This window comes from Balaenoptera acutorostrata, chromosome 20, assembly GCF_949987535.1.
Source record: "Balaenoptera acutorostrata chromosome 20, mBalAcu1.1, whole genome shotgun sequence".
NCBI classification, from domain to species: Eukaryota; Metazoa; Chordata; class Mammalia; order Artiodactyla; family Balaenopteridae; genus Balaenoptera; species Balaenoptera acutorostrata.
Window position 1 is genome coordinate 241,157 of NC_080083.1, and position 13,801 is coordinate 254,957.

General features: G+C 64.0%; 1 protein-coding gene across 7 annotated transcripts in view; it reads right to left on the reverse strand.

Moving 5' to 3' along the window:
• Window positions 1-13,801, reverse strand: part of KCNJ12 (potassium inwardly rectifying channel subfamily J member 12) — a 64,421-nt gene that overhangs the window by 23,017 nt on the left and 27,603 nt on the right. For 4 of the 7 annotated variants that reach the window (XR_009006327.1, XR_009006326.1, XR_009006324.1 and 1 more), the window contains exon 3: window positions 150-8,435. Coding sequence is in view for 2 of the 7 variants with exons in the window: in XM_057536235.1 (XP_057392218.1) it covers window positions 7,090-8,373 (1,284 nt within the window). In the remaining 5 variants the exon portion in view is untranslated. Of the gene's footprint in view, window positions 1-149; window positions 8,436-11,486; window positions 11,644-13,801 lie in introns of those variants that run through there. The other 3 variants (XM_057536235.1, XM_057536234.1, XR_009006328.1) reach the window with 2 other exon arrangements.

Below are 13,801 nucleotides of genomic sequence, written 5' to 3' on the forward strand. Positions count from 1 at the left end.
TTTTAAAGTCTGCAGGCAGTGTCGCTCTGGCACCTCACGGCCTGGGCTGACACGGAGGAGGCCTCCTGGACCCTCCCACCCCGGCCAGCCCTGCGGCAAGGCCCCAGGCCCCTGGCAGGACAGGCCAAGAACAAATACGGACATCTTACTTCCCGCGGTTCTTTCACATCTTGCGGGAGCAGCCAAAGCTGAGCCCCTACAGGATGCCAGGCACCGGCTGTTCTGGGCGCTGGGGCTCTGTCGTGAACAAGATAGAACCAAAGCTCCCGCTCCGGAGAGGCTGACTTTCCAGGAGGAGGAGGGCAGTGCAGCAAGGCTGCCAGGGAGGCCTGAGGGAAGCTGGGTGCTGGGGAAGGAGGCCGGGCCCTGCGTGGGGTCCACGGGCCCTGGGTGGCCTTCCCTGCCCCAGCCAAGCGGCTCCTTTTGCTTCTTCCTGAGCTCTCCTACTCCAGGGCCTTTGCTAGTGCTGGTCTCTCTCTCTCTCTGGGAAGCTGCTCCCCACATACCTGGCAAACCTCTACCCACCCTTCAGATCTCAGAGGAAATGTCACTTCCTTGGAGGACCCCCCGGCTTGGTCCCTGCAACAAGGCCTCCCCTTGCTTTACCCACGGCACCCTTTCGTGTCCCTCACTCAGGGACCGCGCTGCATCGCTACTGCTGCAGCAGGCCCGGCTTGTGCGCCACCTGGACCCCTTTACCGGGATGAGCCGGGCGCCCAGGTGCTGTGTCATCTGCTAATGGCTCTCAGCTGCCCCCTCCCTGGAGAACCATTCTGGGCCAACAGGAGCCACCTTGGCCCGAAATGGCTGAGAGGCTGGACCTCCCCGCTCGGCAGGGTGGCAGTAGCCAGAGGCTGGCTGCTGAGGGTACAAAAGCCCAGCCCCCGCCGGCAAGTGGGACAGCTCACATTCCTGAGCCCAGGGTCAGGCCAGCCGGCCGTCAGTTGGACCCACCTGGGCCCTTCAGCTCCTCTCCTGCTTCTGCTGCTTCCCTGCCCCCAACCCCCCAGTGAATCACGCGCACACGAATCCCTATTGCAGGCCCTCCTTCTGGGGACTCACGTGTTGAACGCCTGTCCCCTGAGCCCCTAGACTGACGTCAGGGGCTGGGCCTGCCCTGCTTCCTCCCAGGGTGCCAATGCCTGCCTGGCACACAGTGGCAAATCGTAAACACTTGTTGAAGGAATGGGTGGAGCTCCCATTTCTCACGTAGGGACACTGAGGCCCAGAGATGGCCAGTCATGAGCATTTAGGAGGCAGAAGGCCTTCAAGACCCCGGTCCAGGCTTGGGCAAGGACGGCCCGCTTCTGTGCTTTCTCGGCAGCACTGAGAGGGAAGAAAGTAGGGCCCAGAGCCCTCGGTGGGCTCAAATCCCCTGTAGCACCAAGCTCTCCACCCTTCCTGCCCCAGGCCGAGCTGCTCTCTCCTCAGCGTGGCTGGTGGCCGGGCTCTGGCCCAGCTGGGTCAGTGGGAAGGTGAAGGGGGGCTGCAGGTTGGTGAGGCCTGAAGACACTTCTCTGGGTGGTGAAGCCCGCAGGGCCTGCCCTCCATCCACCCACCATCCGTTAGACGAATACACAGGGAGCACCTCCTAGCCCGGCTCTTGGCACTGGGCACCCAGGAGTGGACGAGAGACACGGCCATCCCTGCCCTTGGGGAGCCTCTGCACGGGGGCCGGGAAGGGTGGGAGGCGGGTCTGGGGGAAGAGGGATCCAGGCAGAGGGACCAGCCCTTGCAAAGGTCCTGGGGTAGGGGCAAAACGTGCTCTCAAGGAGCTAAAGCGAGGCAGGGTGCCTGGAGCAGGGGAGGGGGCAGGATGGGCAGATTCCAGGGCTGGAGAAACAGCGGGGACTCTAGTTCCAGTGTGGAAGGAAGACAGGGAGGGTTTCAGGCAGCGGGGTCAAAAGGCCTAATTCTGGTTTTGAGACCCCTCTGGTCCTGGGTGGAGGGTGGGCTGTGGGGGGATGGGGGTGTCCTTCGAGGCCCCACCGCTCTGACCTTGGCCCCTTGACACTGAAGAGAAGCCCACTTCCGACGTCCTCCCAAGTCGCAGAAGGTGGACCTGGGGATAAACCGGGGCAGACCCTCTGGCCAGGTTATCCCTCCAGCCCGGGAGGGCGGAGGCATCTGGGTCAAAGGAGCAGACGTGAAGTCCGTGAAGTCCGCAGCGGGGGCTGGGGGCTTGAGGCCTAGCTCTGACCCCAGCTCAGATAACTACCCTCCCATTGCCCTTGGGCAAGTCCCTCACTGACCCTGAACCGACATCCTCCGGAACAGGAAGCCCGGGCCCTGGTCCTGATTCCCCGCCCGCCCCACGTGTACCGGTTTTCAGGCGGATTCTCTCATCCTCAGGGAGGCAGGAAAGAGCAGAGGCAGCTAGTGGTGACGGCCACACACAGAGGGGGTCCTGGCTGCGTCACCCTTACCCGAAGACCTGTGTTCAAACAGGAGGGCACGGGTCCAAAGCACTCGCTGCACCAAGGGCTTCTCTCCTCCATTCTTTTCAACAAGTCTGGGAGCTGGCCATTGTTAGGAACACCCTTTTCCACTGATGGAGAGACTGAGGCCGGAGGAGAAAGGAGGCCACTACTCCAGATCACTGAGCAAGCGCGTGGCCTGGCGTCTGACCCGGGGTCCCAGCCAGGACGGGCCCCGAGGGACTCCTGAGCTCCGGCTGGGGCCAGGTCCTCCTGCCCAGAGGCCGGACCTGTCAGTGCTGTGGAAATAGCTCTCAGGGGAGCGGGGGAGGCCACAACTGGCTTAGACTCCGGCACTGGGGTCGCAGGGAAAGCTTCAGGGCCAGGGGAGGAAAGCCCCCGCCCCACATAAAGCCAACCATCTCCAGGTCCGACTCACGGGACATCTGCCAGGAAGCCCTCGCAACCACCCCAGCCCCGCCCATCACCCGGCTTCTTATCCTGTGGTCTGGAACGTCATCTGGACCCCACGGCATGAGGGCCCCGGTCCTTCACTGACACAGAGGAGGTCTCCACTCAGGGAATGTTTGGGCAAAGGGAAGGACTCTCTCCCTGGGGGCTACTTCCAGAAGCCACCGGAGCCCTCGGGGCGACGACACTCTCCTTTGCCCGGAACGGGCTGTGCACGTGCACGCTGCTCTCCGCGACGGCGGCACCTGCCTGCCCTCCGGCCCCATCGCCCCAGCCTCAGCCACCCCAGCGCCCGCACGCCACCCGGCTTCCTGTCCGCCGGTGAGAAGCAGGGCTGCCTCGAGCTGGGGGCCCAGACCGCGCCTGCCCTGCCCTCATCAAACCCTTGCAGAAGAAAGGAAAGGGGAGCACGGGCCCGGGGAGGGCAAGGCAGGGGCGCGAGTCCAGGCAAGGCGGGCGGTCTGGCACACTCGGGCCGCGTGGAGAGGACAGTGGTGGCGGGGGGCGGGAAGGTGAGGGCGTGGGCGACGGCCTGAAAAGCACGCGGGGGTCCTCGAGGAGGCCAGTTCTGTCCTCTCTCCCCTCCCCCGCCGGCCTCTGGGGAGCCCCCCCAGCCCAGGACACGGCGGGGGGGTGAAGGCAGCACGAGCACCAGCACCCGCCGCGCCAGGCGGGGCCTTTCAAACACACGTCTGCACGCAGTGGCACTCCGAGAGATCAAAATGGTTTAATGCGGTCTAGTCTTGTGGCCTACGTCTTTAGATACTGCTGTGTATTGAAAATAACATGAAAATTCTCCAGTTTCACCATTTAAAATAGATTTGACATCGATTTGACCTGTGCAGGGGCCTCCTTCCCGCCAGGCCCCCCGCCCCCGCCAGGACCCCAGGGTGGTACAGCACCAGCAGGTCCGGGGGGGCAGGGGGCGCCGCGCTCTGAGACACTCGCCCGTCTCGACACACGACCTCCGGGACCCGGGCGGGTCCGCGAACGCACACACGCCCCCCCAGCAGGCAGGCACAGCCCTGCTGACGGAGCCCAGCACACACACGGACGTGCGTTCGTGGACAAATGCACACGGGCCTCCTGCATGCAACTGCGTGCAAACGCTCACCTTTGGAGGCCAAGTCCTCATACACGTGTAGCTGTCACCTTGTGCCCGGGTACACAGAAGCCTCACCCTGTCACACATGCTCCACGCCTGCCCACGTGGACAGAATCGGGGCAGAGGGCTGGTGGGACCACGGCCGGTGTCCGTCCTGAGTACTGCGTGCCCAGCCCCACAGCCTGGTAAACATTTAAACCAACGCCTGCGTATACAACGAGCACACAAACAGACCTCTGGGTAGGTACACACATAACTGTGTGAGCCTGTGTGCGTTTACACACATGTATACATCACGTATAGACACCATCAGCCCAGGCTCTCACGTGTACGGAGCTCGTCGCGGGCACACATCTGCACAGCACTCCCATGTACACTCGGGCACTTACAGGAAAAGCCATAATTGCACACGTTTTACCGGCGCACGGATGAGATGATTCCACACGGGAATTCACGCCTCGGTGCTCACACACGTATTTTGTCCCCAGGCCCCGCCCCACGTAAGCAGCTCAGCGTCTCAGGGCGGAGGGCGCCTCAGCCAGCTCCAGCCTCTGCACCACGGGGTCCAGGCTGTCGAGGAACCTCCCGGAAATACCACTGCCGGGGGCGGCGGGCTCAGAAGCAGGTTTGTACACCCACCCGCTCAGCACACAGGCCACACGTAGCACACACGCGTGCTCGGCGCACACACAACACACGGCACAGCGCACACTCACCGGGTTCGCACGTTCCACGCCCCACACACGGGCACACGCACCCCAGGGACCACGTGAGCCTGCCTCCGCACACACGGCTCCCCCCATCCGCCCTCCCGCTTCAAGGGCACTGAAGAGGGAGGCTATTTTGGTCTTCAGCACAAGCAATAAATAAATAAATAAATAAATAAATAAATAAATAAACCCAGAGGAGGCAAAAAGAGGGCAGCGGAGTTTGAAAACGCAGCATCTGCCTTTGGTGAGAGATGAAAGGCAGCTCGGGAGGCCCTCCTGCAGGGTCTGCGGCCTGAGCCGTCCAGCGTGGGCCTGGGAGGGGGACAGGCCCGAGAGGAGGCGCCCCGGGCCACCCGAGACAGCTAGGGCCTCGGGGGACCCAGGGCCCCCGGGGCTCTGCCCTGGTGGGGTGAGTGGAGGGCTGGCCCAACAGGACCATGTGCCAGCCCCGAGCGACCAGGGCCACCTGCCACCCACCTGGCAACCACGGGGACTCCACATCACCGCCCAGGACTAAGGCTGAGGAAGCAGCGGCTCAGGCCAGGAAGGGACAGAGGCCTGTCCAGCAGATCCTGAGAGGAACGAGGCCTCTGCCTGCCTCGGGCTGACCCTTCTGACTCTTCCTGACCGGAAGTTAGGGTGGCGTCTGAGGCCCGGGCGGGGCTCTCTGGGTGGGAATACACAGCCGGTGCCCGGACCCTGCACGGCCCCTGACTTCAGGGCCAGGCCTCCCGCTGTTGCAGGGGCTGGAGGAGGGCAGAGGCAGAAGCCCCCACTGCAGCCCCTGGCCCCTCCTTGCCCCTCGCCCATCTGCACTCGGCCTCTGTCTCCTAACTTGGGCCGGAGCCCTGGCATCTCCGGGTGGTGAGCTGGCCCGCGGCAGCCTGGATAGGCAGGCTGGGGCTCTCTAATGACTGACCGGCTTGGTCATTTGCGAGGACAGCGCTCTCAGCAGTCCTGGGAGGGGCCCAGGCTCCGCCCTGACAGCTGTTTCCTTCGCCAGGAACGAGCCTGCGTTGGGCAGCTCTTGGGCTGGCAGAGGCAAGAGCCAGTGACAAATCAGGCGGCCCGAGCCGCTCCCCGACCGAGGTGCCCAGATGTGGGTGCTGACCAGCCCACGGCTCTCCTAGGACATTCCTGTGCGTTCGGCGCCAGGGCACAGCCTGGCTGGGCCCCACCCAGGCTCACCTCTGCTGCCCACCTTGTGGGGATGGGTGCCGGCTCGGCCTGGTCTCCGCAGACAGAGGGCCACGGTGGAGCCGGGGGCAGCAGGGAGGATGGGTGAGTCCAATAAAAACAGTGACAACTGGAGCCAGACCCCCAGGGTCTCTAAGGCACGACTCATGCTGGGGCCCCGCGGGGACGGGCTGAAACACTTCCTTGGAGTCGGGGAAGCTGGCCCCCCTTCCCATGGAGTCATCCACCCCTACGTTCCCCAGCTGGCCCTCTCTGGGGAAGGGGGTGGAGGCCACGGGGCAGAAAAGGAGGGAGAATCCAGCGGGCTGGGGTCGTGGAGGGTGGGTGGGGCTGGGTGGGGGGGGGGGAGCAGACCTTCCACCGCAGGCAGGTCCCATCCTGGCCCTGAGATGCACCTCAAAGGAGGTACAGAGTCAAACTTAAAAAGCTCAGACTGGATTCTTCCCGGCCCTGACTCCCACCCCAGTGACACTGAAAAGCTTTTGTTATGATCATTAACAAGGTCTTGGTTTTGCCATCACAAAGGAAATCCAGTTCACCCCGTGAGCGCAGAGCACAACGGGGTGGGGAGGCGGGGTTGACCTCCGTGCTTGCCCTCAGGCCACGTGCCCGGCCTTCATGGAAGAGAGGCCAGCCCAGCCTCGGGAACCTTCTGGAAACCCCACCCAGCTACTTGCATCCTGGCAGACTAATGGAATTCTAATTGTCCTTTCCCACCCCCCTCAAATTATAAAACTTTTTTTCAATCACATGTTAATTTTTTTTTGTAAACAGTCTTAAACTAAGGTTGAGAAAGCCAAAACCCGGTGTTTCTCCCCAAGTTAAAAACCAGCGAGGTGCACTGCAGCCTGCCGGCCTTCGCCCACAGAGGCCGGGCAGCTGGTGAGCCGTTTCTGGAGAGGCTGTGGCTCTCCCCTGAGGCAGAAGCCCCCAGCTCCTGTGGCCCGGCCACCTCCCCCCCACCCGGAGGCCACCTCCCCGCCCCCAGGCCTGCTCTGGCCTCAGAGGCCACTCAGGCCACCCGCTCTCCCACCAACATTCCCAGGCCGCTGTGAAGAAATGTAAAACATCTAAAACGCTACTGAGTCTGCAATCAGGGCCCAAGCCCATGCCGCTCTGGCCCGGGGCCCTCGCGGGACTCGGGGCCTTTCCCCGGCGGGGCGGATGCTGCACCTTGGCCGCTGGCGGCTCAGATCTCGGACTCCCGTCTGTAGGGCCGCTGATCGAGGGCGGTGCCGGCCTGGGGTCTGTCAAAGTCGCGCCTGGCCTGGGGGCCGTGGCCGTCCTGCTCTCCGTCCGCCTCGTCCTCCTCGTCGCGGCTCAGGAAGGCCAGCTCGTTCTCGTAGCAGAAGGAGTTGGCGCTGGGCAGCAGGAACTTGTTCTCCACCAGGTCCTTGGCGCTGCAGCGGGGCGTGGACGGCACCTCATATGTCTTGTGGAAGTGCGAGTAGTCGATCTTGTACTGGTTCTTCTCCTCGAAGAGGACAGGCTCGAAGCGGTGGCCCCACAGGATCTCGTTGGCCAGGTAGGAGCTGCGGGCCTGTGTGGTCATGGCCGTAGCCTCCACCATGCCCTCCAGGATGACCACAATCTCAAAGTCGTCCGTCTCCAGGTCCTGCCGGCTGATGCCAAACAGCGGGCTGGCCTCGTCGATCTCGTGCAGGATGGTGATGGGCGACACCAGGAAGATGCGGTCCAGGCCCTTGTCGAAGCCGACGTCGATGTCGATCTGGTCCAGCGGGATGTACTCGCCCTCCTCCGTGACCCGGGGCTTGATGAGCTGGGCCCGCACGTGGGCCTCCACGATGTGGCTCTTGCGCAGGTTGCCCACGCGCCACATGAGGCAGAGCTTGCCGTCCCGCAGCGCCACTACCGCGTTGTGGCTGAACAGCAACGTCTGCGCGCGCTTCTTGGGCCGCGCCATCTTGGCCATGATGGCGCCGATCATGAAGGAGTCGATGATGCAGCCCACGATGGACTGTGCTACCACCATGAACACGGCCACCGGGCACTCCTCAGTCACGCAGCGCAGCCCGTAGCCAATGGTGGTCTGCGTCTCAATGGAGAAGAGGAAGGCCGCCATGAAGCCGTGCACCTGCAGCACGCAGGGCGTGCGGCCGCGGCCCTCGGCCGGCTCCAGGTCCCCGTGGGCCACGGCGATGACCCAGAAGATGACGCCGAACAGCAGCCAGGAGGCAAGGAAGGCCAGCGAGAAGATGAGCAGCATGTAGCGCCAGCGGATGTCCACGCAGGTGGTGAACATGTCGGCCAGGTAGCGCTGCGACTTCTCGTCCATGTTGGCGAACTCGATGTTGCACTGGCCGTTCTTCTTGACGAAGCGGTTCCGGCACCTGCGCCGAGTGTGCACCTTGCCATTGCCGAAGCCGTTGGCGCCCGACATGGTGACCAGGTGCAGCCCGTCCTCCTCGGACGACACGATGCTGTAGGGGTTGGCACGGCCAGATGCGGTCATCCCGGGGGCGGGGGCGGTGGGACCCCAGCTCGCCCCCGGGCCGGCTCCAGGCGGGACAGCTCCTGCAACAGAGGGGACAGCGGGCTGGCAGTGAGGCTGGCAGCGGCCACCCCGCCTGTGCCTCCGCCCCGACCCGGCCTCACCCACAAGCAGCTCCTGGCCCTCCCTTCCACCCCAGCCAGCTCCTCAGCCACCTCCACTCTCCCGGCTGCTCCAGACGAGAAGCCTGGGTTCTTCCTCAGTTTCCCTTTCTCCCACCAAGGGCTCTGCTTGCAAAGATATTCAGGATCCAGGCCCTTCTTCTACCTCCCGGCCTCAGCCCCTGGCATCAACCGCCAAGAGCAGCATGCTGGCCACCTCGCCAGCCTCCCCACTCCCACCCCGGTGCCAGTGCCCACGGCGGCCACCAGGAGTCAGTCCATCCTCCGCTGGGGCCCCTCAGATCCCACCTCCAGTCTCGCCCTTGCTCGCCCCCAGGCCCACCTGGACACCCTCCTCCCAGGCCCTGGCTTCTATGCCACAAGGGTGTCTCAGGGCCTCCCTGCACCTGGGAAAACTGTGCACCCCACCCAGGACCCCATGGTAATCCCACTGCACCGACCTCTGACCTCGTAACGGTAGTAATAACAACAGCAATGGCTCGCTGGGGCTGCACCCACCGTCCCACCACGAGACCGTGAGTCCCTGAGCGCACGGGCCTTGCTGTTTGTTCGCTGCTGTCTCACCCCCAGGGCCTAGACCTGGGCATGACAGACACCTCAAGCCGGGCCCCACCCATCCTCCTGAGGCTCACGCTCTCCCCGCAGGTGCCCACTCTCGCTGCCCATGTGCTATGCTCGTGGCCACCCCATCACCAGACGTGGCTAGGAGGCGGCCCACGAGTCAGCACCCAGGGGGCTCACTGACTACGGACCTCAGCCCGGGGGCCTCCGCCACCCCGCCTTCCTCAGCGCTAAACAAGAGCAGGTGGGGAGCACTCAGAAGACCCCTGTCCTCAGCCCACTCGGCAGAGCACCGGGCTGGCACACACACTCACACACGGGGCGGTCCCAGGGCACGCTCCACGGTACCACTCCCCGGTCTCACGGCTGGGGGCAGGCACCCAGGCCCCAGACGCGCAGGCCGGTGGCCACCCCTCCCCCGGTGCCCCGCTGGCTCTGGGCTGGCCTGTCAGTGCCCGGCTGAGGCATCTGCAGACCGGAGACCCCGACACCACTTGGCCCCGCGGGCACTGAGGCCGTCTGGCCGTGCGCGTCGGGTGCCCCGCGGGAATGGCATGGCAGGGCGCTGAAGAGGTGGGCCTGCGCCCCCTACGGATGGACCCCACGCCCCCCGACCCCCACCAGTCGCACGACGAGGTCAGAGTGCTCACGTGTGATGGGACGCCGAGGCCCCAGAGAAGGTCCAGGGCGGCCCGGCCAGGAGAGAGGAGGCGGCGGCACTGGGACCCGCCCTGGTCTGTGGGACGGGGTGACCTCTGACCTCCTTTCCAAACACTCACGGCCAGCCAGGCTGCAGACCCCTCCCAGGGTGTGTCACTGGGTCCCCGGGTCTGGCAGGCACAGGGCGCTCCCTGCTGCCTGGACCAGCTTACCCACCCACAGGGACGGCAGGCCAGACGTGGCAGCAAACGCTCCTGTGTCACCCTCTCAGAAGCCCAGGACGCAGCTACCGTGGCTACTTCGACCCTCTGGATGGCGGCTCGGAGAGGTCAAGCGGCTTCCGCAAAGCCACACAACCACGAGGCAGGAGAGCTGGGCTCAGGGCCACTGCTGTCTAACACAAGGTCTCCCACCGCGGGGACCCCAGGCTCTGCGGCGGCCTCCGCTCAGGCTGCCATCCTTCCCCCACGGCTGCTCCAGCCGACAGCCTCCCGCTGGGTCTGAGGACTGAGGCCTCAGGCCGTAGTGGTGGACACGGCCCCTGCCTGGTCCAGGAGCCGGTGCGGGTGGGAACCCCGTAGACTGTGCCAGGAGGACAGCCCAGCCCTAGACTCCTGGGCCTTCCAGGGGGAGGTGGCCAGGCCTGGGGCACGCAGATGCCGGCAGCAGGCCACCGGATCGCCGGGGGCAGGTCTGTGTGAGCAGCTCGAGGCCTGCGGGGGACAGAATCGCAGGGCTCAAAGGCCAGAGGAGCCCAGCCTGGCACACTGCTCCCAGCAGCTGGGCAGCTCGCAGACAGGTGGGCGTGCCACAGTGACCACTGGCACCTCTGCCCGGGCTGGGCGCCGGGGCCGCACCCAGACTGTGCTGCACGGTCCTGGGAACCCCTCTTCTACTGGTCTTCCTCCTAAAGCCACAGCGGAAACCAACAGGTCACATTCGCAGCCACTCCCCCACTTCTCAGAGCTGGAAACTGGTACTCGGAGCAAAGTCACCTGGGCGAAGTCCCCTGAAGCCAAGGAGCAGAGACACAGCGGGCGGCCCCGTGTGCACGCGTGTGTGCATACGTATGCGTGCATGAGATGCCAAGGGTGGGGGGAGTACCTCGCGGGCGCTTGGTGAACACACCACCACAGAGAAAGGCCGAGAAGAGAAGCCACGGTAGCAGCCCCAGCACCACAAACCCGCCAAACGTCCAGGGACCCTCCACACACCCAAGGCAAGAAGGCTACAGGGCTCTGTGGTCTTTAAGGGCTCGGTTTAAGAAATGTGGGGGACCTCCCTGGCGGTCCAGTGGTTAGGGCTCTGCGCTTCCACTGCAGGGGGCCCGGGTGTGATCCCTGCTCGGGGAACTAAGATCCCGCAAGCCGTGTAGCGTGACCAAAAAAAAGAAAGAGAGAAAAAGAAATGACGGACAAGATTCTCAACCAGCAACGTGCGGGCCCGCGTGGTTCCTGCTCAACGGGCGCATACAGTCAGAGCAGATAGAAAGGAAACTAGATCTGCTTTGCTGGAAGAGGCTTTAGCAAGCAAGGAGGCCGGCTCCCCATTTTATAGATGGGAAAACTGAGGCTGAGACTTGTCCCAGGTCACAAAACACCTTGTGGGCCAGGATGAGATAGATGGTGAAGACAATAATTAAGACTACGTTGGTCGGACGCCCAGGTTGGCCGGTGGGGGTCCCAGGCGTTGCTGGGAGGGAAAGGGGAGAGAGGCACTAGGGTCCCCTACCTGAGCCAGCCTAGGCGACTTCAGCACTGGAGACTGGGAGTGAGGCAGGCCCAGCAGGCTGGACCCAGAGACTCCGAGGGGAAGGGGAGCTGTCCCGAGCCCGGCGTCTCCAGGGCCCGCGTCCCTGCCCCGCCGACCGCAGCGCTTGTGCACACAGCCTCCCGGCACCCGGCAGGCTTGGCGCACCAGCAGGGTCTGGGCTGGGAGCTTTTAGGGAGGCAGCTAACACATGACCTGCGGGCCAAGAGTCATCGCGAAGTGCCCCCGGATGGAGCGGGACACCCCATGCCAGGTCCCCCGAGGCTCTGGGCCTCAGGTTTCAGCAACGTCCGGAGGAGACCAGGGCAAGGCCAAGAAAGCACTGGCTAGTCGGATCAATGGAGGGGGCACTGAGGAGGAGCTCAATGTCCCCCTCCCTCGGAGGGCCTCCCAGGTGGCAGGACCCCTTCATAGGGATGAATGAGCAGAGTAACCAGTGTTTATCAAGTGCTTAGCACCTGCCAGGCACTGAGAGCTCAAGTAGCTCACGCAATCCCTTATTATGACTTTCTGGATGAGGAAACTGAAGCGCAGAAAGCTTGAGTCACTTACCCAGGGTCACACAGCCTTTCAGGAGTGAGCTCCTAGTCTCGGGGGGTAGGAGAGAACTCAACCCCCCACTCCCCTAGGCCCCAAGGCCAGACTGTGGACATGACACTGTATTCCAAGCCTCAGTCCTCAGGGTCCCTGCAATGCCACGTGGTGATAAGACACAAATAACCCCAGTCTGAGCACATGAAAGCAGAGGTAAGACCCTCACCAGCACCCCTGATCTGTGGCCATTCAGGCCCTGCTTGGAACATCCAGGGACAGGGCACTCACTACTCATGGTCAAGTCCTTCCAAGTCCATGGTCTCTCGGAAGAATCCTTAAAAATCACTTGTTTCAGGGAAAGCCAGCGTGCAGCCGCCTACACCTCCTCCCCAGCCCGTGCCCAAGGCAGACGTACTGATCCCTCACAGGGCGTTCCCTCGCTGCACCCTGTGGCGGCCTCGGCATCCTTATCCAGCCACTACCCAGCAGACTTAGCACGAGAGCTTGCAAAATCCAATCCTTCATCTGCAGGCGGGAAGACGGAGGCTCCGAGAAGGCCGCCCTTGCTCAGTCGCACAGGAAGTGAGGGGCACGGGCCAGGCCTGGAGGTGCTCTGCAGCGAGACCGGGCAGCTCCGGGGCGGCAGGCTCCAAGGACTGCGGCGCAGAGGCGGGGGGGCACTCCCGGTGGGGACGGGAGAACAGGCTGGCCCCTCAGGGTCCAGTGAGGAGGCTGAGGCCGGCTGGGGAGAGCCAAGAGCTGGCCTGGACACGAGGTGGAGGGTTAGGGGGCCGACACGTCCGTTCTCACACTCTGGGGAGACAACGGCCATCTCCTGTGCCCGCCCACCTTTCCCAGACACATTCCCTCCCCCTCCCCCAAAACATTCAGCCGGCCTCGGTCACCCAGGGCCTGCAAACGTTTGGGGTCAACACTGTGCAGGCCTTCTGGGCCAGGCCCCTGCGAGGCCCCTGGGAGACCTGAGGAGAGACGTGTCGCGTTGTGCTGGGGATGGGAATGGCCGGTGCTTGACTGGCCCCGGGCCCTCACCACTTCGACGCCCACCTGCCCGGTTTCCAACCACCAACACCAGTCTTCCCACCCGAAAGCTTGCTCTGCCCATGCACCGGCATGCCAGGGAGTTAATGCCCCAGGAGCAGCTCCCTACCACGATGGGCACATTCGGGGCACCTGCTCTACTCGGCCTCCCAAGGCCCCTCAGCTCCTGGGCCCTCCTCACAGGCCTCGGGGGCGCCTCCACAGCGCAGACTCCTGAACCCGAGCTCCCCGGCCGTGTCCCACAGCACCACGTGGCCGGCATGCTTCTCCTCTTCCCCAGAGCTTCCTCCCCCTTCCCTCCACTCCTCCCCCCCGAGTCTCCTTCTTTCACCCTCCCCCTTCTCCCCCTCCCCCTCCTCCTCCACCCCTAGGGGCTCACTGGGCAGTCCAACCACCTCCCCAGTTACCCCAGCCACAAGCAAGTCCACTCCCTTCCCAGGTCCTGTGTATTTTATCTCCGGAATGATCAAAGCTGCCCGCCCACTCCTCGCCCACAGACACGTCCTGTGCAGGCCACTCCTATCTACACAGCAAGAGGCGCCTGAGGGTTTTCCCGTGGTGAGCCTTGCCCCATGCGGGCCAACCTCCAAGTCACAGCTAATGGGAATGCTGGAAATCCTCCTGTCAGTCAGGAATCAGCAGAAGCCCCCCGCTTTCATGAAGCCATTTACATTCTCTGGCCC